Source organism: Calonectris borealis, chromosome 3, assembly GCF_964195595.1.
Source record: "Calonectris borealis chromosome 3, bCalBor7.hap1.2, whole genome shotgun sequence".
Taxonomy (NCBI): domain Eukaryota; kingdom Metazoa; phylum Chordata; class Aves; order Procellariiformes; family Procellariidae; genus Calonectris; species Calonectris borealis.
Genome location: NC_134314.1, coordinates 55,731,328 through 55,756,336, shown reverse-complemented (window position 1 = coordinate 55,756,336; position 25,009 = coordinate 55,731,328). Strand labels below are relative to the sequence as shown.

Sequence of the window (25,009 nt, the reverse complement as noted above, 5' to 3'; positions counted from 1 at the left end):
AACCATGCCATTGTGAAGGAACTGAAATTTCAGTGTATATACTGTTGTTCCTATTGTAAAAGGACTAATAGCTCATTGCCTCTATTATCCTTCCTGCAACTAAATGCATGTCATTAATCTTGGATGGTGTTTGACAACATTTGTCAATCCAGCATATATGCGGTTATAGGATGCAAGAATGCACCTGATGAAAGTAGCTGTATCCGAAGAAATGGTATTTCTGAGAAGCAAAATCCCTGTACAGAGATTCAAGTGATGATCAGTTTAGGTTCTGTCACACTGGAATTGTGGATTTCAGTGATTACATGCCCATGGACAGAAGTTTCTTTATTGATGTAAACGTTATTTTTGCTTGCTTTTAATACAGTAGCAGCTCAAAAGTGTGGAAAAGTTTGATTCTAGTTTGCTTCATTTTTCGATTTCCACCTTTTCTGGCAGAGCAGAGAACTTTTTGTACTCACATATGGGGCTTTGGTAGCCCAGCTGTGCAAGGACTATGAAAAAGATGAAGATGTCAACACCTGTTTAGATAGAATGTAAGTACTGCTTTAAATGTTCAACTTTTATCGATAATGCTATTTGTCCACCTATATGTTACCTTTCAGCTTTATGTCTGTTATCTTAAGAGTTCCAACACTCTATCTAGGATTACAAAGATCACGGGGATAAGGTTCAATATTCTGTCAATAGCAACAATGCTAATTTGTGAATTAAGATGAACAATTAACTTTTACATTCTCAGAAGAAAAGTGTCAGGATTGTTTTGATAGCGTACACTTGTTCCTTGTTAATACTTTGTTATTCTAATTAATAATCCAAACGTCTAAATTTCATCTTCTATATCCATGTATCCAATTCCAACTTCATGTTAACTCTCCTATTTCTTCATACCCATGTTATTTCAAACTAGGCAAGCTTTTTGTTTCTCACAGGCGTTTTCTAGTGAACATGCATTTCTGTGTTCACTGTCGATGTGGCCTTCCCGTGGCTCCCCCTCATCTCGCGACACCGTGGTTTTGTGACTTGGACAGCTAAGAAGTAGTCACAATTCCAGGTTGTAGGGATTTGGCTTAGGTGACTCAGTCAACAGTCAAGAGACTCAGTTTTGTAGTCAGTCGCCTTCCCCGAGGGGGTGGTTCAGGTGTCTGACTTGGGGGCTCTGAATTGTCCCCTGTGGGGTGGCTCTCTTCCCCGCCCCCTGGGTTAGGGCAGACAGGCCTCTCATCTTTAAAAGACCATAGAGCAATGAGAGAGAGAGCACAAATGGTCAATGAGGAACTGATTTTTACATGGATAACCTCTTTGGAAAATGCAGATCCTGTCATCCTGACTGAGATCCCTAGGCATTATCACAGTAAAAATAATGATGTTACAGAAAATCAGCAAGAAACAACTTTTGAACTGGGTAACAAGAAGATACACTACGATCTTTGGCAGAAGAGTAAGACTCATGTTTTCAGGCAAAATGGACATGCAAAAATGGATTTACAATAATCACAGTGGACAGAATACCTGACCACTTTACTATTAATCTGAAAGTTTGCAAACAAGCTATAGTCCAATAGCTATCGATGGAAGTGAGTAAAAAAAATCAATGATTGGAAAAAAGTAATTTATTTACAAACTAAGAAGGGACAACATCCCTCAGATATTTATTTCATATTCATCTCTCATTCAGCTCTGATGAAAATCATACATTTCAAAAATACACAGCTTCTTTATGATGCTATGGTAGAAATTACTAAAGGGTAGTTTTGAAAGATGTGGAGACATTTTGCTCCTTGTGTTTTTATTATTATAGCTGTTTCTATAAAATCTTTTTGGTTTTGTCTTGATAAAGACTTGATAAAATAATGTCAGATTTCATTAAAGCAATATGACCATCTTTACTTCTGGGAAGATGAAACCAGCCCAGCCTGAGGAAGAAACCTTATAGATTAGCAGACCTGTGGCAGTTGGGGATAGTATTCTTAGCGCTCTCTCTATATATATGTACATATATAATCCGTAGTGGGAAGGGCGTTTTTCACTGTACAGTTGCCAAATAGCTGCTTGTCAATTTATTATTCATTTGACTTCGCAAATCTAAGGCATAAAAGTTGAAAGGCATCTAAGTAGTCTTGTACATCACCAATACGTACCTTGCTAACTGCTGATGACATATTTACCAACGTTATTGATATTGATACTTAGGCAATAAATAAATATTTCATTGTTTTCTGATGCATGACATACTGCAATTTTAAACTTCAGTCTGCCAAAATCACTTTTTGGTCTTGTCATCACATTAGACATCAGATCATTTTTTGGCTTCTTGTCAAAGACGTGCTACAAAATCAGTAAGAAACTCCATCGAGTTCAGGCTGCTTCACTGGGGGTGCAGGGCCTCTGACAAACAGACAGAGACTGCCAACATCCACATAAATGGAAAGGAAAAATTCCCCAGAAATATTTCTGAGTTGTCATTCTTTCATAACATTTCTGTCAATCTCTTTCCCTTTTTCAAAAAATGCTTGGAGGCATAGCTATTTTGCACACTATGTAGTTACTGACCTTTGTTAATATGTGAGAGCTAGGAGTGAATATTTGTTTTATAAAAAATTCCATTAACTTCCATCCTTTTTTATTTCATTTCTCTGAAATTGTAGTGTTTTAAATACAAAATGAAGGTGGTGTTGTACTGAAACTGTATATTAACTAGCAACTTTCGGATTCTTTCTGCAACTAGTAGATGAAGGGGGAAAACATGTTAGAAAGAAGGCAAAGAGGGAATTGTGGAGGAAGAGCGAAAAATGAGGCGAAGAGCTAAGAGGATAAAGTGAAAGAGATGAGGTGTGAGTCCGTTTCCTATGGGTTTTCCTGGCACCTGAATGCTGCAATGAGGGTGCCCAGGATTTGCTGAACTCCATACCAGCCCACAGGTGAATGCTGTGACCTGCAGGGGAGTTGCTTTGTTATCCTTGACAGAGACAGTGTGAGATGAACTCTGGGGATCACAGAGGAATGGAGAAAATCCAGTGCTATGTTATCCTATCCTATTTTTAGTGACAAAGCAGTATTAATCAGGTGTATTATTTGTATATTATTTATATATTATACTCATATATCTAACATCTAATATTTATTCATATATGTAAATATAAAACAATGTGTATATAAACAACATTAATATCATCCTTGCCAGGAGTATCATGCTTAAAGGAGTATGATTCCTTAAATGACTACATGAACAACAATTCCACTGGGCTGCAAAATGTGGTAGAAAGAAGAATCTAGACCAGCAAAATCTGTTGTCCTCAAAGCCATTCATTTAGGAATATGCAGCTGTTTTGCTGAGAAAGCACAAGAGACAGATTAGGGAGATGGTAGGTGGAAAGAAGTTCCCCATTTTGAATGTTAACTTTCTTTGTTTTCTCCTTAGGGGATACGGCATTGGCGTAAGGCTGATTGATGATTTTTTAGCTCGTTCAGCTGTGAAAAAGTGCCGCAGTTATTCTGAAACGGCAGACATGATTGCACAGGTAAATAAGATTTACATTCTCTAGAGCTTCATCAGTTTTAATTGTCTTAGCTTTTCCCTCCTCCTCTATCAGTTTGCTCCAGAACAGTTACCTCCATTTTCTGCTATGTCATGATTGTCTTATCAAAAAACACTCATCTCCACAGTCACACCTGCGCTTCCATTGGGTGAAATACAGCCTTTTCATTATCAACAACTTCATATCAACTAGTAGCTCACAGAAGTTGGCCTTGAGAGGAGACATCAGGTTCTACCTCTGTAGCACAGTGCTACATCAGGCTGGGAAAAAACAACGTTCAACAGAACACAAAAAAATGTTATGTTTAGTGAGATAAGAATTTTGCAGATGGTCTTGATAAACCCACAGTGGTAAGTTTACCACAAAGGGTCATCAGAACCAGAGTTGGTTCACATGGGTATTAGTTTTATATCTGAGTTGAGGACAGAGAACATAAAATGGGATACCACCTGTGAGAGGCTGCCAACCCCTGACCTAAACAGACCTTAAAGTCAGTTGCTAAGCTGAAATTTAAATTCTTCTATTCCTAGTAGCCTATGAGGCATTTTGCCAGTAGAAGAATTAAAAAGGTTTTTTTTTGTTTGCTGCAGCTTAAGCTGATTTCTTCTACTCTTGCCAGAGAATGCAGCAAACAACAAAAAATGATCCAGTTTTAACAACCTTCAAATCATATATTCCCTCACTTTTTTCTTTTTCTAGGAGCATAAGCCTTAACCATCTCATACAGATCTTAAACTCTGATATTCTCACTCCTACCATCTGAATCTCCTAAGCATCTCCATAATTATCTTAGATGCTTTTTAACCTTAAAATGGTAATATTAGGATTTTCTGCAAAAGGAAGACTCAATGGTAGCAGAGAAGAACTGTGAGAAATGAAAATGAGAGGAACATTTTCCTCACTACCCACAAATCTAATAATAAAATCAAAAAGATAAAATCAGAGTGGGTACTTTCATCTTCTTTGATGGAAATTTCCCTTTTATTGAGTAATCTTTCACACTACTGTCAGACAAAAAAAATCTAGAAGGAAATTTGGTGGCAATACATGGGTTTCTAAAGATGTATTTTTACCCCCTTGGGCAGGTCAGATTTCCTGGGGAGGCTCAAAGAGGAATCCATAGGACGTCCAGCCCCTTTAGACTGCTGAGTCACTGTAAAGGAGGTGGTAGTTCACAGATACTGAGTTAGCTCAGACTAATACCTGCTCAGGTCATGGTGAATGATCCCTTTTATCCTTTATGATTTTCAGCTATGAAGTGTTGCCAGTGAAGATATGCCTGGCCTTTCCCAATGGCAAGAATTAACCACACTTTATAACAAAGAACTGTTTGCTAGGTATTCGTTTGTTTTAAGAGGAGAGATCAGGGCATCAGTTAATTGAACTGAGATTCATTTCCATTGGTCCATTTTAGGCGACAAAAATATGCCTGGCATACTTTTTGATTGCTTGAGAATTACCAGCAGCATCAGCTAAATGTGAGCATTATGTTTAACTGCTGACTGCAGAGCTGGGAAACAGCAAGCTTTCTATACAGTGAACTAAGGCATCAGTATATGCTGGTTATACAGGAGTATCTTGGTAATGTGGATGTTATCAAGTGATGCGTGATCCTGCTCACATTAATCATGTGAAATGGTCAGAAATACTTACGTTACATCTGACTGAAATGGAGGGACAGAAGTTATGTAATCATTCCAATATGACAACTGATGGCTGTCACAGAAATAGAGAAAGGACCTCTTTGCATCTGCTGTTGCTGGTAGGGCTATAAAGTGCACATGTGTACAACACACACATACACCAGGATCTGCCAAAGTTTAAAGAAGAAGCAGGTGACATTACTAAAAGCCAGCCAGATCCCATTAGCTCATAAAGAGTGGAAACCAAATTTCTCCCTGAACTAAAGTGTATTTTGGAGTCTCAAATCAGGATGATGTATAACAAAGCTCCTCCTTTGGAGGAACTGAGCCGGGGTAGAGGATCCATTGGAGATAGTGAGGGCAGCTGAATGAAAACCAGGAGATAAGCAGCATTTCAATCACTGTATTAAAATACACTGTCTCGTTAAAAGAATGATACCAGGCTGCAAAATCACATTTTTGTTCACTTTTATGTTCTTCTTCAGGTGGTATTTGTACTTTATTTTCTCTGGATTTTCACGTACATGCCAGCTATCTGGTTTTCTGGGTCTTATTCCTCATGGTTCTCTTATTTACAAATGCTTTAGTACAGTTGAACCATCATTCTTAAGTACAGGGGATTCAACAACAAAATACAGTGAGAAATTAACCATCAAAATAAGGAAAAAGACGCTATTTCTCTGCAGGCCGTACTTTAGAAGAGACTTACTGAGAGAAATAAAATTACTTGAAAAGATTGGAACAAACTTTAAAGCAAACAGTCTCTTGAAAAGACTATTTTTAGCAAACTAAAAGAGGAGTTCTGTAGTAGGAGTTTAACCTTCCTGAGGCAAAAAGTGATATGGAAAGCATTTTCACATTTCTTTGGCAAAACATTTTTTAAATAGTCTTCAAGCACATTTGTCTGAGGCACATACCAACAAAACATATGTAAAATGACCCAGTAAGTAACTGCAAATACACTGCTGAAGTTATTGGTTCAGAATTACACAGCTGTTTACATGATCTCTTTAACTCTTCAGCAGTAGTGTTCTTAGCCAGGAGAAAGTGCTTAAATACTTGACTACACTAACTCTTCTGAGGTAGAAATCTGTTTGAGGATGAGTGTGTAGAGTAAAACGAGTTAAAAGTTAAAGCAATTAAAGCAGTTAAGCAGTTCAAGGAGTTAGAGCCAAACGTCCTGTAAACATAGCTGTTATCCTGCAGTTCTCTGGAAAGCAAAGAAGTCCGTAAGATCAGGCTGTGGGTGTTCCCTGTGGAAATGGAAAGAGATGAAGCAAAGGAAAAAACATGAAATGAGGAGTACAAAGCCAGCTTGCCATATTAAGAAATAAATACTGGAGAGAAGGTGCACCTAAGGCAGTGACTGAGGGCTTAAAACTTCAACCACTGGTTCAGACTGCAAAGCCTGGGATTTACTGCCAGCTTATACTGGACGGGAGAAAGGCCAACAAGTTTTGATGATGAGCCAAAGTGAGTCCTTCTGCACTGAGTTCCCATGGTGCTCACTGACTTGTCGTGTTGGTGCTGTGACTTTGCGTGGTTACGGTCAGGATTGAATAAAAAACGATAAAACAGGCCATGTAAAAGCAGGCTTTCTGCTCACTGGCAAATTGAGATGAGAAAATGAAAACCAATTGAAGAATGGTATTAAGAACAAAGCTCAGCTGAAGAAGTAAAGTCCAAGACTGGATTCAGAATTTGGATCTGAGTATAACTGAGGATTACGTTTGAAATGAGGGTGATAATTTTGCTCTATAATCCTACAAAATCAAATTTTTACTTCAATTCCTCCTCACAAGACCTTGACATCATTGATCTGATCGAAAGAGATGCAAAAAATAAACAGCTTCTGGTTTGAGATCTAATCCTAGAACAACGTTACCTTCTATAGCACAATGTCACCATGCCCCAGGAGGTGTCTGTGTGTGCCACAGGCGGGAGCAGCCGGGCCATACCCTCTGCTCCACAGTGAGCTCGTGCTGGCTCACAGGCTCCATAGCTGTGTTAATACAGTGCTGTGCCTAAGGATATATCCCTCGCTGAAAAGCAGTGGCTGGAGAGATGGGCTTTGTTGTGGAAGCTCAGTATCCCATGGATGCAGCAAACCAGGGCTGGGGTAATCTAACCATGTCACCTCCAGAGTTGTAGGACAAGAGATGCGATTCCCCTTCCTGTGGGAGGTCCTGCCACATAAGGTCCTTATATATTGACATATGGCCAGTTTGAAAGTCTGACAGAAGCTGGCAGAATTTACGAAGCTGGTGAACGTTGCTTTTCAGATCTCAACAGTGAGCGGGAAATGCATACAGCAGGTTGCTGTGCTAAGTGGTAGACAGTAAACTGAAAAATGAAGTGCTGCACTGTAAAGAGTAAAGAAAAGTTTGTGAGTACAGGGAATCAGCAACAGATGGCAAGACCTTTAAAGCATCGTGCTCTTCCCAAACACTGACTGTGGAAAAATACTAAGAATGAAAAGTATGCTAGCAAAAATGTTATTTTGGCTGCCTTTCCCCTTCTAAGAAGATTAATTCTGGTCCTTCATTAATCTTGTTATTATGTAATCTGAAATTATGGTTTCAATTTTTTTAACAGTCTGTATTATCACTTACTTTGCAACATTACTTATGCATACAATGTTTTGTAGTGAAAAGTCCCCAGTAGTATATAAAGGGCCTCCTAAATATTTCAATAATCCTAGACTGTATTTGAGCACCATCAAAGTTTTAATGAATTTTATTCTTGCTACTTGAGAGAGATGGGATGCTGCTTGAGACTTTGAAAAAGAGCAGTGGTACATTTTTAATTCTAACTGCATAGATTTCTTGTTTGACATTAAGCAATATATAATCCCATAGAGTTGCAAGTAACATTTTCAAAAGGGAGATTTTACTTTCGATGGGTGTCATTTTGATGTTGAGCCTATGTACATGTCTAAATAGATATTCTTTTTTCTTCCATTTCATATAGATAGAAATGAGACAGATTTATGGATGCAACTTTCAAAACTGCTGGTTCGTTTTACTCCCCTGTCTTTTGGAGTCCCAAAGAAAGATTGAAAAGACTTTTGTTTTACCCTCTGAGAAGTTGTGTATGGTAGTTTTAAAGGAATTTCTATCCAGTCATAGCCTGGTTTTAGAAACAATGTTCATATCTATTCATTGAATTACTTATCTATATACTGAAATTATTTTTTCTGCTGAGACTTTTCTACAATTTTCACTTTGTAGCTTTGCAAATTTGCCTTAATTTGGTGCCCCATTGCAAACCAGCTACTGGTTTTGCATAGTTTCCATGCAAGTTCTCTTTTACACAGGAAATTTTAACAATAGAATTTGGACAGATTTGTCATACCGTAATGCAAAGTACAGCTGAAACTCAATTGAAAGCATATGAGGACCTAGCACAGTTAACTAGTTTTTTTCCTTGTAACAAAGACTTGAAGTTTGACAAAGCAGCAGATGTGTAGCAGAAAAAGAGTTAAGAGAATTTAAATGAGAAAATTGGGTTCTCACAGAGGAGAAGAAATAGTAAACTGAGGGACAAAGCACAGAGAACTGAGCAGAAGTTTCCTGTTTATTTGTGTACTCATATTCTGATGGACATCAGAGTTAATGCAAAATCTAAATTTTCCAAGAGAAAATGTTTATTCTGCTGTTTGGGTTTTTTTCCCAGTTTGTTTTGGAGTGTTGACAATAGTCTTCGCCTCCTTCTGAGCTGCCATGGTAGCTGCTGAACTTTAATTCAGGGACAATGTTGATACAAACCGACTTTTGCGATAGCTGCTTAAAGGACAGGACTAAATTTGCCAAAACCAGATTCCAGTTGAAATCATAGGGTCAAACTGGCTTTTATTTTTGTCTGGTTTTATAGAAGTATTCCAGCATCCACATGGCAATTGCATTAAGTCACAGGCATTTTGGTAAGACAACACAGAGTAACGCAGCCTTGGGAACGAGGGTCGGTGAGAGACGTAGGCTCCTACCAGGCACCAGGTGTTCAGCAGCTGCTCTTGGAGGTGGAGACACTCTCAACACGGCTTACCTGTGAACATGAAGCAGGGTAGGGTTGAGGAGAGGAGAATGCACCTTGGTTTTGCCCCTTCACGATAAAGGAGAAGGCCGGGCTGGGAAACACTCCTGTTTCAGATGGTCCTGGCTACTCAGGTGCAGAGCTTTGAGCTTTCTCCTGAGGAAAAAGAGGGTGCCAAAAGCCCAAAGTGGGATCCCTCTGTCCTCCCTCTTTCCCTCTGCCAACTATGCTTTTGCCTCTGTGTCCCAGCCCTTATATCACAGTGGAGACCTCATACTTACATCAACCCACTTGTTTCCCATATTCCTCGATCAGGAACCTACTTAGTGTCCTCCTCTTTGCATCCCTGCTTGCTTTGGTTTTCTGTGGTACCAGTGAGGAAGGAGGTGGAAAGACGGCTTTGGGAAGGGAAGTTTGGCCCAGGCAGTGGGGACACCCTGTTAGGTGGTGCCTCCTCTCTCCTTGCATGTAGCGGGGGAGGTGAGACGGGGCATCCCTCATAAAGAAAGAAAAAAGCAGACAAATGCGAAGGGATGTGTATCTTGGAATTAGATTGTTGCTATACCAGGAGAGGAGCCCAGGGAGAAAAATGCGTATGTGCCAGACACGATGTCAGACATGCTTGCTGTTGTGACTTTCAGTTTAGCAGTGTTGCCTCTGTGCTTTCAGCTGCAGCAGGTACATACAGGTGTGTGTGTGTATATATATATATAAAAAAAAATAACACGTTCTAAGTCTACTGCAAAGTGGGTCAGCTGAGATAAAAACCTTTAAAACATTTGCTCAAAGACCACAAGTTCTTCAAAACACACAGAGAAAATTCTAAGCAGACAGTGGAATTAGGTCTTGGATTTTATTTTAAAAAAGAGTAATGGTCAGTAAATGCAGATAGATGGTTTTTTTCTGCTGAAGAAGCGCAGTGAGTATGAGAACAGCTGGGCAGAGTACCCTGGTTTGTTGATAAGAGCCTGATTCAAGCAGAGCAAAAATATGATTCTTTGCAGACGCAGGGAGACTGGCAGTAAAATGCTGCATAAAAGCCTGCCCAGTCACCCCAGGGAAAGAAACTTGGCAGAAACTTTGTTCTCCTTTTGTACAGTATTTGCAAAGACTCTGGACACCCCGTGTGAGCGCCACGTGGTGAATTCCAAGTGGGTGAGGTAAAGCGTAGGGCTCTGGGGTGAAACGCATTTGTCAGAAGCACTGATCGTGCAGTCGCCTCACCTGCATTGCCTGCCGGTTCCCTTGCTCCAGACACTAAGTTTCCTAAGATATTCAGAAAAATGAAATCAGCCTGCTGCAAAAATATTTTCTTGTCTTAAAATGTGGAATTTCCTTCCAGGCCCTCTGTCGTACACTGGCTGCAGGCCCAGTACAAACAATATTACATAGCTCTACAGGCTGCCCCTGGTGCCCGAAACCCACTCAAAACAGGAACTTTATACCTGTACAAAGAGAAATTCTCAGTGGAAGAAGATAATACCAAGTACTCTACGGAGGCAAAATATCAGTGATGCATTTTCATTATTGTAACAAAGCACTAACAACAACTGATTACGTTTCAAAATAGCATGTTGTTTTTTAACAAAAACACCAAAATGCGGAACCATTTGGTAATTTGGTACCAAGTTCTTGGTACTCTAAACTTCGGCTGTAAGATTTGTCTAAAAAATTGCCTGGCATCTCACTGTCAATGGAGGTCACTGCCCCGTGTCCCAGGCAGATGTCTCAGGGACTAGAAGACTGGGGCTGATGGATGTGCTCATCCGTGGAGTTCTAGGTGCAACAAGAGTCCAAAGACGCTGAGATGCCTTGAGTGACCACTGGTGCCTCAAAACAATGCTGTACCTGCAAATGACCTGGAAATGACCTGGAAGCAAAACCTTTACTTTCTGTGGGCTGTCAGAAAACCACACACATCTTCTATTATTATATTCACACCTTTTAAGTCGTGCTACTTTGTGATAGTCCCTTGATTTACATAGGACGAGCATACTAGAGCCTTTTACATAGGACATTGTTAAAACCCTCTTGTAGAAGTCATTATTCATCTCTTTTTGCTCTTGATCCGGAGCCAGCGACATTAGTAGAGCATGAACCCAAGGTGCCATGGAGGACTGCAGTTTTTTCACTGATGTAGTGAAATAATTTCATTCCATCCTTTTGGAGCAAGTTTGTAATTGGGAGGGAATGTGATGAAGAAGAAAGAGGCCATTGTGAAAAAATATAGAGAGGAAGCCAGCTAGAAGTATGCTATACTAGCTAAATACAAAAAAGCTGAAAATATATTTGAGCTATGGTATTTCCCTTCTGTCTACAAAGTCCAGCACTGTCTCTCTTTCCTCCTTGATTTCTTTCTGGCCTTCTTCAACTAGCCTGTGAATTGTGCTGTAATGCTGTTTGCTACTGCTGAAAGAGTAGAGCTGGGAAGCATCTTCCCATGCCTGAAAAGCTGGCAGGGGAATCGCTTCTGGTTCCTTGTTCTCAAAAAAGCACTTCAGGTTTCTCTCGCTCAGCTTGGTGGCATACAGCTGGAAAATCTGCTCCAGTTGCTCCTTCTCCTTCTCCGCATACACCCTCCAGAACATCAGCTGGAGGTGGCTGACTTTCGACTGGCAGCTGGCACAGCAAGTGGTTAGCAGGGAGAGAAGAGCGGTGGTAACTATCACACACCAGCCTAAAATCTGGGAAAACGAAAGAAATGAGTTTCAGGTTAAAAAGGCCCAAATGAAAATGCCACTTAAATCAAGAGCGTCTGACAGAGCGACCGCACTTTGTACGGAGGACCTGCCGCTCCTCTGGGGACCCTACTGCGGGCGTCTCATCCCAGTTTGCATTCGGTGCCTGGCATTGGTGTCAATGGGGCGTCCATATGGGCACCAAAGGGAAGCAGAAGACGTCAGGATTCTCAATAGCGCTTATTTTGATGTCTCTTTCTCAGGAAGGCAAAAGCTGGTTGATTTTTACAGTGGAAGGTAAAACGCTTAAGAAAAGATGGCTTATACTAGAGTCTGGCTGCCTCCCCATCCCATTTTATAACAAAGGGGACTCGGATAACAACAGCTGAAGAGACGTGTCCAGTGCAACGGCAATGGCAGGTTCAGGGACAGATGATCTCGAATCAGACCTCAACTACAAGACTGCGTATGAAGAAAAATCTAAGAGACGTCTAAATGATCACTCAAATAATGTTATGGCTGAATAGAGCTATAGAGAAAACAGAACAGACCTGAGAGCGGGAGTAGTGTCTGGGTAATTTAGAGAGGATATTGATGAGAGTTTATTGCAAAACTAACCATCTGCCATGTAGTGTATTGGAATTGCTCACTGAATTCTGTCACATAAAGGGAAAAGTGCGTAGGGAGAATAAAATAGTACAATCACTGGATGGTAAATGGTTTTCTATCTATCTCCTGAAAGCATTAAATAAAATTACCCAGCAAGAATTAGCATTAAGACACAATTCTGAGTTGTGACTAACTACAAAACCAAAAAGGCTAAGTAACTTTTGGCCCAGATCAATCAACCTTTTAAACTGTGACCAATTTTAGATGTGTTTTTTGCAGACTTTTTTAATTTTAAAAAAACCTAAACCAACAATTACATTAATTAGCTAACAGGAATATAAAAGATGGTCCTAAATTTAAAAAGCGTTCAGTGAATCAGGAGATTCACTGAAATCTACACTATTTGTATGAACTTTTTTTGACTTTGATGAATCAGCCCTTTGAGGTGGAAAATCATTTTTATGCTAAAACTGGTTTAAAATTACCTTCTTGCCCAATCCTGTGAGAATTCTGGGAGGAGAGGGCATGAGGAAGAAGAAATAGCGTGTGCATTGGCAGGTCTGTGTTGGCACTGAAATAGAGCCCAAATCACCTACACACTGATTAGAAATAGTTGCTGCATTTTCAGAGAACTTTTGTTTTTGCTGAAATATGCTTTTCCAGCATCACTCAACTTTTTTTGTAGCAACTTCAGAGTTTGATAAAATTCTGTTAAAAACATTTTAAAAGAAAGAGCTACTTTCAGGATTAGAGCAAGGGCTGAGGGTGGAATAATGTGCTTGAAATTGTCATTGTGGGATGTTTTCCTCTAAGGAGAGCGGAGGTGTGAACACAGTTTTTTCATGCCTAGTGCCACTGGCCTAGCCAATAGTTTTACCCACCTACTTCACTGCAATGTGTAACATTTGCAAAAAAACCCAACTTGTTTTCAAACAGTGGAACAAATTCCAGTGTGGAACAAATCTAGGTTTCAGAGACCCATATGAACTGGAACTGATTTACCATGCTTTAATGGTGATGATATGGAGAACTGAAACCTTTCTCATGTGAACTCTTGCACTGATGTTAAAAAAATAACCGCCAGTAAAAATCTGTATTTAGCTGAGGGAATATAGAAAGTTTCCTCAGGGAAATATGTGAAACAGAGAAGCTTGACAAACAATTATTCTTAGGGGCTGGTATGGAAGAATAGCTTCGCTTTCTTTTATTTTTCCAGTCACTTTGTACTGATTCATGATTTCTATGGGTATTTGAGAAATTGCCCTTTTTAGCAGCTTTTCACTTTCTTGCAGCTTGGAGAATGAACCCATGTATTCTCATGCTATAAACTGAGTCTTTCACTATTTCCTATACATACAATTAAAGTCTTAAGCACTATTTCCTTCTAAAACTCTCAAATAAATTGCTTTGTCTGCAGTGCAGGCCTTGTCTGCATTCCAGCCCTATTTGCATGAGGACTTGGAAATAAAACCGGCTCTTGGGGAGGAAATGGTTCCAGATGGATACAATTGTCTGACAAATACTTGCTGGCTCCACAGAGTGTTTTTCCTTCCTGCTGACAATCATCTTTCCATCATTTTCTGTAGCCTTTTTTTTCTTTTCTTTTGTTTTGATTTTTTGTCTCTGAATTTATTTACATTACAAGGCAGTGAGTAGAACTGTATCACGCTGATACAGTAAAATGTAATACGATCACAGCTTTGCATGTTCTGCTTGTTTTATTTTAGTGTTTCTTCCTTCCTCCAAGCAGAACACAAACATGCTCTCATCTGGCATCATGAACATGAGGAACACAAACAGAAACATATTATGTAAGCAGTCATAAATCTGCCACAAATCTTATTTTCCAGTATTTTTCTACTGTTAGTGACCTAAGATTTCATTACAGTTATCATGATGGTATAAAGTAGGAGAGTGTGGTATGGATTTTTTAATAGGACAGACCCCTTTAATGGGGTGACATCTGTTAATTCAGCCTCCTAAACAATCCAGTAGCTTTTTCTCTTCAGAGCAATCTTCATTCAGGAAGAAAGCTTTAAGTTATCTGGTCTTACTGATCCTGCCATCAGTGGGGCCCCCCAGGGAGTATGGCGCAGCTCAAACTGAACTAAAACATGGATTGACTGTATTTTGCAAGGCTGCATCATGCCAAAACTTTGTTTATGTGAAACCAATGATTTTATCTTAGCACCTGACATCAGGATCTTCCACAGATAAATCACAGCGGCAGTACAAAGTGCATAATGCTCTTTATTTATTTTTCTTACCTGGGACTGTGCTTGAAGAGTTCGCTTCAGTTCGTCACTCTCTGAAAAGGGCATGGAGCTTTTGTCACAGGCTACCTTGTGCAGCTCTTCAAAGCACTTTGCAGATTTGCTGTGGCAAACTGCATGTAAGTAGGCAGGATTTTTCAAGCCACTCATGGCACATTCGTAAAAAGTCCCGTTGAGCAAAGCCACAGAAAGCCACATCACCGGGGCTACCAGAGCATTTAAAGTGATTTGTCCAAAGATGTAAAAGAAATGGCAGATATTCCCTCTGGGGAATATTTTTCTGGGATTCACCCAGCAGCCTGTAAAGAGTTTCCAGGTCTTGCTGTTCAAGAAATATCCAATAACTAGCAAAACAAAAGCTGGGGAGAAGAGAAATACCAAACCATACCTGAAGTTTTCATTGCTGCAGGGGCATCTGAAAGCAACAAGAGAAAACACACGTTCACCTCCCATTGTCAGCAGTGCCATAAAACTGTAACCTAAAGCGGTTTTCCGGTTCATAAAGAATTTCAGGATTGTTTGGAAACCATCCATGTTTGATACTCACTAAAGAGGTAAAAATCAAGACACTTTTATCTTCGGTCGTAGCAGTCTGTAGTGGTGTAGCAGGGGAGAGCTCTCCGGAGGAAGAACAGCCTGCCGCTAGCCTGCCTGCATACGCGCTGTCTAGATAACGTCGTGATGTCACTGTTTGGAGAAACGCGCTCACAGGGGACCCTTCCGCTAGCAGAGCAGATGTTGCACTTTTACAGTAACATTCGTCAGTAGTAGAAGGAAAGAAAGCAATGCTCTATATAATCAAGTAAGTTTGCAGGCTTGGCAGTCTTATTCTTGGTGGGTTGTTGTTTTTTTGTGACTGCAGATGGAGATCAGAGTAAAAACACACGCTCACCAGTTGCAGGAGTGCTTGAGCTGTGATTATCAAAGTTGCTGGCAATGTAGTGAAGGACCTAATATAGATGCTAATGGTCCCAGGGGAGTGTGACGTGGCTGAAAGCAGACGAGTGATAACAGTAAAACCACTTTGTATGGGGTTGTAAATGTAGGAACATCAAAGACAGAATAAGCAGCCTTCTGCTGTACTTCCCTGGAGTATCACATAGCTCCAGATTTGCATCTCTGGCTCAAGCTGATCTCAGAAGAGACAGATCTAGTTTGATTTCCAGCCTGTCTGCCCCTTCCCCCTATTTTCCTGGGGTAAAGCTGGTCTACGGCATGCTGCATCCTAAAGTTTCACCTCTTGTTTGCACACAACATATTCAAGCAGCAGAGTTTCATCCTTTTGCAGGTTGCTTTCAAGATGTACCTTGGGGTCACCCCTAGTGTGAGCTGCAGTAGTGCCGCAGGAAATGAATTCTCCTTAATCCTGGACAAAAACCCACTAGTGGACTTTGTGGAGGAGCTGCCAGCAGAACGAGCATCACTTTGCTACTGTAACCTCCTCTGCGGGGTGATTCGAGGTGCCTTGGAAATGGTAAGGAAGTGCCCATCTGTGTTCTCCATTCTGTGTTAATATGTAGAGGCACAGGAAAGCAAAACCACTTGCTCAGATAAATGAAGGAAATTTAGTAGTGTTTAATATCTCTCTCAGATTAAACGCCTATATCTAAGTAAAAGAGGACCAGGCTGATCCTGGATCCAGAGGTAGAGAAGCACGCAGGTTGGCTCACCTCCATACTGTCTCTGCTTGGCTTTTCAGTGACTGACTCAGGTGCAAAAGCCAGGTGGGACCGGGGAGCCGATTAACATGTAAGGTGGGGAGCCAGGGGGGCATGCTGGATGACTCCGCTGCTCCTTGAGCCTGTCTCATTTTCCTGCATAGGTGTAACCAGTAATAGCCATCCCTGATTCTTTCCAAATACCTGAAGATAAATAATATTCTCAGGTTACCGCAGTGCCCACTGAAAGAGAGAACAAAGTGTGGATGAGTATAATGTTAAAACCAAAGCATCAGAAGTGTATCAGATGGCATTCCAAATTTTGTTCTTAAATTTAAGACTTTTACAAAAGAATAAACAAAGGGCATCATTTGAAAGTCACTGAGTTGTACAGCTTCTGTGGCGTTTTCTGGGAGATAACTTTTGGGCTGCTTTATGTTTCTGTCAATGTCTAATTTGTCATATATCTTATGTTTCAAGAAAGCAAAAGCTGTACAAGTATTATGTATGTATGTCAGTCTCAGAATTATAGTATATGATATAAGACTAATTAACAAAAGTATTACATCATCAGTATTAGTATGTGACCAGGAAATTTTGTGGTCACAAAACTATCAAGTACACAATTTAGGTTCTTGGAAGAAAGCAAAGCACTGGAATGAAGGGTAATGTATTATACAAACTCCAGTGTATATAAACTTCCTTTTTATTAATTTAGTTAGGAAAGATATTTTAAAGCAATCTAGAAATGTGTTTCTTATGAAACCTGAGAAAGGGGGTCCCCTTGTGGTAAGAGAGAGAGAAAAAGCCCGTTATACTGGAGAAGGGGGGAAAACTGGGCATTCCTTTGCTTAACTGATCAGACCTGATTCTTTTTAGGTTCACTTAGCAGCAGAAGTTACCTTCCTCCAGGACAGGCTGAAGGGCGATGCTGTGACAGAAATAGGAATTACGTTTTTAAGGAAGGCTGAAGACAGAAAACACAAAAGAAATAAGTGAAAGAAATATTGGGAGAAACTCTTGCTGAGGGATATTTTGTGCCTTTTTTTTTCTGAAGAAGACATGCAGGGTAAAAATGGCTTCGCTGCGCCAGCCCCACCAGTCATACATTTGAAAGGTGAAGAGAGCTGGGCAGCAAACAGGAGGGGGCAGGGCAGGGGGAGAGCAATGTTAATTGTCATGACACAGATATCAGTATAAAAGATCTTCTTCTCACATAACCATACTCTTGAGCTCAATTAAAGTTTTATCTCAGCATTTAGTGCACGCCAGATGCGAAATACTCATTCTGAAACCAACTGTTTTTAGCTCAACATGACCACCTTTCCCCATTTTGTTTGTTGGTAATGTTTCAAAGCATGGTTGCTAAGAGGTGCTTTATTTCTCTGGCTGTTTGTGGTTAGGAACAATTAATTCATCCGCTGTGACTGCTGTATGCAGTGCCTCACTGTCAGGTGCCTGTTTTGATGCATTTGCTGTTCATTGTCCTCCAGAGTGGACATCCTGCTCCCTCTGAAACCAGAGAGGGATGCGGCTTCACTGATGGCAGAGGCTGGTTGGGCTCCTTACGGCTCTTTCAGGCCCCGCATGCAGTTTTGCTGGCATGCCTGTTCAGCCCCATGCATGCATCAGGCTGCAGCACTCTGATGACCGCAGCAATGCTTGTGTTGCTTCAAGCTATGGGCCTTTTCATGTCAGCCTTCTCTTCAAGAGCACTGATCTTATGACCAAACTGGACAAAGCATGGCATATTTAATGTGTAGTCACTGTGGATCTGTACTCACCTAAGGAAACTTGAATAAAAATTCAGAGATTTGGTTTGCTGGTCATTGTGTCTGTTCTTACCCGACCTTCACCACCAGCTGTTCAACATCTTCCCCTTGGCAGTAGGCTTGTTACCACAACATGTCTGGGAAGTAGAGAAATAGCAGCCTTGCAGAGACTTGAGTTATAGGAAAGGTTTAATGTTGTCCGGTGTAATGCAAGATATCTGGGCAAAGGTTGGATAAAAACCGAAGTCCTAGCACAGTACCCTACCCACAAAGCCAGCTCACCTTCTTCTCACCAAAGCACTTGTTTTAAACCGAAATGAAAACCCTTAATTCAGTTCAGTGAAGCCCAGATTTACTCTGATTTTATCGCTGTGAGTTGCACCCTCGTCTCCTTTTTTTTTCTCGGTCTGTTTACCTCTTAATCCTGCTAAGAGAGGGGCACCTCTTACCTTAGGTTCACTCCCACCGGATCTGTACAATCCTCACAATAATCTTTCTCCCTTTGTTTGTCTTAATAGTGTTGTATGGTGTAATGGAGCGTTGAGAACAACTTCGTACAGAACAAAACCTAAGCTATTCATTACCCAGTTTTGGGCTCAGCCCAACATGCTGTTATTTGCAATAACGAGTCACCATGCAATAACGAGTGACAACATGTAACAACGTGTTACAACCAGTAACAAGTTTCCCTACTTTTTTTTTTTTTTTTTTTTTTAACCAGGGCTGAAATGTCTTGTGGGGTTTGCCTGATTTCACTGCCCATGCAGGAGCCCTCGGTGGGGTTTTGGCTGGTTTGCCCAGCTGGCTGAGATGGACATGTGGTGACTTTGGCTGACCACAAAAAGGTTCTTTACAAGGCAATGGCCATTTTTCCTTTTTCCAGCAACATCCTACCAACCAAATATTCTCCTCTTTTTGTTATTATCTTGAAAGTGAATAACCTATACTGTCCTTGTTTTGTAAAATACAGTTCTCTTACTTCTGTTGCAATGTGGTGACTGACGCTTTTTAGCTGGCGCAGACCTCAACAGAAAAAGTTACTGTAGGTGTGTGCATGCACGCACACCTGTGTGCAAGTCTGCGTACAGAAGATGTGTTACATAAAGGTGAGGAAAAATCAAAATTCAAACATGACTACATACAAAAACAATATATAAATATCTGCTTCTATACTTATACATAGATAGAAATTTTTTCCTTCCCCCAAAAGTCACTTTATCTGTGAAAAATAGACTGCCGTCATTGCCAGCAAACTTGAAGATATGTATTGCAGTCCCATTTGAAGCCTTTGCTCATTGATTTTCATTAGAAGTGCCGGCTCTGTGTCTTCCCTGGAAAGCCGAGGCAGCTTTGGTAATGAGACCCTGGCAGTTGTGACCGTGAGTGGGAAGTGGCAAAAGCCCACCCAGATGCAGCTGAGAGGATTAACACGAATTCTGAGGGTGTTTTCATTGCAGCTTCTCATCAGGAAATGAAATAAGACATGGCTTGTTCCTGGGGGCTTTCAGTCTATCCTGAAGTATTTTTCTATATCTCTAAGGTAAAGCCTGGCCCCACTGCATCAAGGCACGTTTTGGCACTGATCGCAGTAGGGCCAGGACATTGTTTCCTTCCCATTTACGACATCCCAGAGTAGATTTATCTTTCTCTTGACGTCAATGAACAAATGAACTCTTCAAGATGAGAGGTAAAGTGGAATATTCTTAATGGAACCATGCTTTCTGAAGGCACAAGTAACAAATTGGACACTTTTTACTATATTATAATCAAGTTTCTTGGAAGGAGAAGAGCACCGAGCAAGTCAGTGACTCCGTGACAAAATGAATGCTTTTAAAAATTCTTTTCTACATACAGAATTAAATCTTGTTTGCCCTTTATATGTTATATTTTCAGTTTATAATAAGAATGAAGCTTCCAAGCTAGTTATATTCAGCTAGATAAAATAGGCTTTTCCCTTCCTTCTTCCTTGGAAAATGATTGTAACAAACAACTTCATGGGATTCCTCTCTGTCTGAATAGTTTCCAAGCTAGAGATTACTATTTAGAAAGAGAAGATTTCTGGGAGGAGTGAAAGAACAGCCCGGACCAAACAATCTGACTCATCTCTCTAAAATGCTCTCTAAAAAAAGCTTTTCAGAGAAAAACTGAACTTTATCATTCGTCACTCAAAACTGGTATCTTTGTTTCTTATAATTAGATGTTCTTTGATAAGAACGTTATTATTTGCTAATATGGATTGCGGATTTATAGTGTCCTTAAGTATGTAGCTGTGCTATAAATATTTGTTAATATAAGCTTCACCTATACTGCCATGTTATGCATAATCCTAACTCCTGAAGACATGCTAATTTGCACTTGGACTTCATTCTGGATCAAGTTAAATAGGGTATTTGGCAGGGACATCCAGGTGTAGCTTAGGTACTGATGCCAGGGCCAAAATGCTATATGTAATATTATATTTAAAAAAAACCCCACCATAATAATTATGTAGTTTTCAGAAAAAAAAAGGAAAAAAAAAAAAGGAATATAAACAGGAAGTTTAATGTTGGTGTGTTTTCCCTGCAGCATTCAAATGCCTATTTTTTTCCATTAAAGAGCTTTACAATTACAGGAAATGAGCAGTAGAGCTAATTAAGAAGGCCTGCTGCAAAAGTTGATCAAGATCAGGCAGTGTAAAGAAAATTCACCACCATGGAAGTTTTCAGTTTCACTGTTATTACCTAAAGCTGCTGAGCACGTAGGGGTAAAATGGGTGGAATCTTTTTGCTCATCTATTCAAACTGATAAGCAGCTGAAGTCATTCTGATGGACTCCTTTGTTATGCATAGGTAGCTCCAAAATGCTAATCGCTTCCCAGATTTTAAAAGATATGGTCCTTGCCTTGAGAAACTAATTGACTGAAAGTAAATATTTTAGTCTAGAGCTTGCGCTAGGCTCCACTGAAAGATGTATCGTCAAATGAGAGCTAATAAACTGAGCTGAATTTCTGATCAAAACTTCCATTCCTTTTTGTCTCTTTGATATTGCCAGGTACGAAGGTTTGGTATTGTCACTCCAGCTGCCAAATGCCCTTAAGGTGTTTGGTAACAATTTGATATGGTACGTGCTGACATCTTTGTGGATGCTTATTATTTTACACGTGACTCTTCGTAATGAACAACAACATATGAAAACTCCCATTGTGACAGCTGTATTTATTTAAATGTATTTAAGCAAAAGTAATAAAGTGTATTTAAAAACAAATCCGCTGAGGGTTACAACTATCAGCTTTTACATACAATTCGCAGAGATTTCAATAAGAGCACAGAATAAGACTCTTCTTATATCAGTAGGGTTAAAAGACTGCCAGCGTTGCAAAGGATTTGTTTCATTAAAACCCTGATTCGTTTGCGCTTGTTTCATCCACAAATCCTAAGACAGGGGGAATCTGATCTCCTTCTCTGAATGTGAGGCACTTGCCTCTGTTTGTGTTAACGAACTTGTGTATCATGCTGTAATACTGCTCTCGCGAACTGAGGGTGTACAAGAACGAAATCTTCCACCAGTCTTCATTGCTGGGAGTCTGAAACGGTGCTGGGTCCGTGGCTTCAAAAAAGCAATTCGTATTGATTTCTGCCAGCCTGGTTGCATGCTCTTTAGCCTTGATCTCAAAGAGCTCCTGTTCCTTTTTTGCGTAAATTTTCCAGAACTTGAGCTGAAGATAGCTAACCGGGGAGTAACAGCAGATGACACATTTTAAAATCAGTGCTGCAATCACGATGACGGCTATCAGGAGCCATCCTATCAGCTTGGAAAAGAGAGAGATGGGTTAATGGTGGTTTTGCATGGTCATACGTAGGAGTATAGAACTTAACACTGAAGCAGACAGGAAAACTGTAAGCGAAGACACCCTGGCGTGCCTGTAACAGTCTGCTCGCTGCGGAAAGAGAGGATGCCATGCACACAATTCAGCCAGCCTTACAGATCTGCTGCACCCCTGAGCTGATCTTGCTGGATTGAGGATGAATACCAAAAAAAGAGAAGGTGAAGTGAAGTTCTTTCCTCAGTTATATCCAGCCTTCTTAACTTTAAAGGCAAGATACTGACCAGCGGTTTTGGCAGTTGTGGTCAGATTTACAGTACAGAGGGTGCAGAATCACCCTCTGGTGCTGCGAATTAGACCTCCTGCTGACTGTGTTTTATCTGCTCTTGGAAAGTACCTGCTCTCCCTGATGTCTGAGCCTGCAAAAAACAGCCAGTTGCCACAGCACACAGGAGAAGTTGTGTCCTGTATGTTTTGTAGGCAGGACATGGATTTGACTGTCGAATATGGGAATTCATTCTTGGTTTATACATGATTTTAACATCCCTAGATAAGTCTCAGAGGCCCCACCTAAAGCGGGTGTCCTAGTAGATGCTGGTCCCTCCAGTACTCAGTGGTACTTAGCTGGAAGCCGCAGGCAGAGATCTCACAGCTTCCCCTTCCGCTTCAGGCTGATTTTTTTCCAAGTGAAAAGCATTGATTACTGAAGAAAAATGAGTTTGTGTTCTTTTTGGTTCTTAATTTTGTTGAAAGTAGATCAGATATTAAAAATAAGGGTCAGCAATAAAAATGCTTTCACACTTTTTCTGGTTTTGTTTGACTGGTTTGTTTCTTTTAGATTTCATTGCAATATCAGTAACAGTCAGTCTTCCTTGATTTTGCTCCTTTCTTACTCTATCTGAATTCAATGGTATAGGGTTTGCCCCTTTTCAGCCTTTTTCTTGGAGCAGCATGCTAAATATTTAACAAATGTAAACACTTTTTTTGTTTTTTTAAATAAGCATTTGTACTAAACAGGAATTTATAAAAATCCAAGTAATTATAATGTCTTATAAACTTAACTCCATTAACCAGCCTTAATGTTTTCCTGAGAAAAAGTGATAAAACCTGGTTTTTCTACTGGAGTTACGACGATGACCAAACAACCCTAGAAACAAAACCGGAGTGCTGCCAAAATTTGGGGGTTTCATTTCACTCCAAACAAAAAAATCCACCCACAAGTGCTATTTTTTTGATCGTGCAGTTTGCCTTCAGCACAAGAAGACTTCAACCTGACAGATACATATTTTAATTATTCTTCTAGAATACATGTGTGAAATTATTAATAGGTTCAAGCTTTGAGATTCATAGTCAAGCAAGCTGTCCTTATTTGTTTCACTTGCTAGTTCTCCATTGCAAGGAGCCATCAGCTTCCTCTCCATTTGTGACCTCCGCTTCCCCTCAGCTAATGCGTACTTAGAAAAGTTGGAGATATTTAGAGGGGTAAAAGTGGAAAAAGAGAACTCACACCATGCCTAAGTTAAATGAGAAGAAAACTTGCTGGGGAAAGTCCTGGTCTCTAGGCTGGTTCCCTGCCCAGCTTTGAAAGAGGTTTTGTAAATAGCAGTACCAAACAACTGCCATGCAAACATGCAAAACCAGAAAATAGCACAAATATACACTTATTACCTTCTGTTAGTGGTTTTTTGCTAATGAATTTTTCTAATCGTGCGCTTTTGGTAATTATATAGCGTGAGAGAGCAGGGCTGTCCCCAGCAGGCACCACTGCTCATTGAGCAGCCAGCGTTGGGGCTCGTAGAGTGAAGAGAAGAGCGGCGAGGCTTTACCTGGGACTGTGCCTGAAGGCTGAGGACTTCACCCATGAGGTTCTGCGACAACTTCGTGTCACAGGGTACTTTAATCAGCTGCTCGTGGCACCCTTGCTCTTTGCCTTTACACATCAAGTTCTTTATCAGGCTGTTCCCGCTGGCAGCACACTCGTAGAAGCTGGCTGTGAGCAGGGCTGTCGCGATCCAGGTGAGAGGGGCCACCGAGGCTCTGGCTGTCACCAGCACCAGGACGCAGCGGTAGCGGGCGAGGGTTCTGCAGGGGCTGCAGCTGCAGCTGCCGCACTTCTCCTCAGGGCAGCTGCCTGTCAGCAGGCGCCGCATCCTGGCATTCACCATGTAGCCAAGCAGAAAGAGGATGATGGCAGGCACTATGAGGAAGACGGAGCCGTAGAGCATGTTCCAAGAATTGCAGGGACACTTGAACACCACAGAGGAGAAGATGTGTTCGCTGGCAGCCGTCAGCAGGGATACAGTGCTGTAACCCAGGACGGTCTGGTGGCGGATGCAGAAATCCAGCACGCCGCGTAACTTATCCATTTTTTGCCTCCTCTTACTTTGAGGAGAGCGAAATCTCAGTCAGAAAAGGAAAAGAGAAAGACGAGTGTCCTGAAAGTCACACGGCTTAGAGAAGCTCGCAGAGCTTTCACTTTCTGTTGGTGATGGTGATGCAGTGAGGCATAGAAGCAGCTCTCCTTAGAAGAAACAGAAGAGCACAGGCTCACTGCACAGTATCAAGGTCGAATGGAGACCGCAGTGGAAACTCACCCCAGTAATCAACATCAAAACAACAACGATCTAACTTTGTTTCTGTAAAAATAGTTTGCATTTGTCCACACATGCATTGTAACTAGCAATGGCTTAAACTTCATCATCTTTTCAGTGAAGCTTTTCAGTGAGGCAACAGATTCGAAGTGTGAATAAAATGTGAGAAAACCACCCCAAACTGGGTACAGTTTTTTATCCTACCTTATTATTAGCAATACAATATGGCTTGTTCTCTTATGGAAGAAAATTCAGCTATAATCATGTTAATTTTTCAAGCTAATCAATTAATCTTTTTAAAGGAGTTAGAACAAATTAGCCAATGCACACATAGCAATGACCCAGCAAGTGGTTTCCACTGAAGCTCCAGCTACCAGAGTACCATTTGCCAGGAACCAGACTTCAGACTCCC

At 40.7% G+C, this 25,009-nt stretch overlaps 4 protein-coding genes across 5 annotated transcripts in view; 1 reads left to right on the top strand and 3 right to left on the bottom strand.

Moving 5' to 3' along the window:
- Nucleotides 1–25,009, bottom strand: part of RWDD1 (RWD domain containing 1) — a 111,909-nt gene that overhangs the window by 25,877 nt on the left and 61,023 nt on the right. The gene's annotated exons all lie outside the window — the stretch shown is intronic.
- Nucleotides 445–18,250, top strand: TRAPPC3L (trafficking protein particle complex subunit 3L). Its single transcript, XM_075145721.1, has 4 exons — nucleotides 445–536; nucleotides 3,422–3,521; nucleotides 16,063–16,248; nucleotides 17,312–18,250. Coding segments are annotated over exons 1-4 (408 nt in total). The 5' UTR covers nucleotides 445–534; the 3' UTR covers nucleotides 17,432–18,250.
- Nucleotides 11,087–15,433, bottom strand: CALHM5 (calcium homeostasis modulator family member 5). 2 transcript variants are annotated; one of them, XM_075148080.1, is made up of 3 exons: nucleotides 15,322–15,433; nucleotides 14,769–15,189; nucleotides 11,087–11,898 (listed from the first exon to the last, which is right to left on the bottom strand). In XM_075148080.1, exons 2-3 carry the CDS (start codon nucleotides 14,970–14,972, stop codon nucleotides 11,509–11,511), a joined length of 594 nt encoding a protein of 197 aa, XP_075004181.1. In that variant the 5' UTR covers nucleotides 14,973–15,189; nucleotides 15,322–15,433; the 3' UTR covers nucleotides 11,087–11,508. The 2 variants fall into 2 exon arrangements, with proteins under 2 accessions (XP_075004181.1, XP_075004180.1); XM_075148079.1 differs by lacking the exon at nucleotides 15,322–15,433 and having other exon boundaries at nucleotides 11,376–11,898; nucleotides 14,769–15,308.
- LOC142081362 (calcium homeostasis modulator protein 6-like) lies at nucleotides 20,544–24,422 on the bottom strand. The gene is made up of 2 exons (XM_075148078.1): nucleotides 23,833–24,422; nucleotides 20,544–21,991 (listed from the first exon to the last, which is right to left on the bottom strand). Exons 1-2 carry the CDS (start codon nucleotides 24,370–24,372, stop codon nucleotides 21,575–21,577), a joined length of 957 nt encoding a protein of 318 aa, XP_075004179.1. The 5' UTR covers nucleotides 24,373–24,422; the 3' UTR covers nucleotides 20,544–21,574.

Bases quoted from the DNA above. Each gene is read 5' to 3' on its own strand.
- TRAPPC3L (XM_075145721.1), top strand. The intron at 3,522-16,062 runs GTAAATAAGATT...ATCCTTTTGCAG, and splicing joins CGGCAGACATGATTGCACAG to GTTGCTTTCAAGATGTACCT. The intron at 16,249-17,311 runs GTAAGGAAGTGC...GATTCTTTTTAG, and splicing joins TTCGAGGTGCCTTGGAAATG to GTTCACTTAGCAGCAGAAGT.
- CALHM5 (XM_075148079.1), bottom strand. From the start codon at position 15,308: ATGGATGGTTTCCAAACAATCCTGAAATTCTTTATGAACCGGAAAACC. The intron at 11,899-14,768 runs GTAAGAAAAATA...TCGTTTTCCCAG, and splicing joins CTCTTCAAGCACAGTCCCAG to ATTTTAGGCTGGTGTGTGAT.
- LOC142081362 (XM_075148078.1), bottom strand. From the start codon at position 24,372: ATGGATAAGTTACGCGGCGTGCTGGATTTCTGCATCCGCCACCAGACC. The intron at 21,992-23,832 runs GTAAAGCCTCGC...CTCTTTTCCAAG, and splicing joins GCCTTCAGGCACAGTCCCAG to CTGATAGGATGGCTCCTGAT.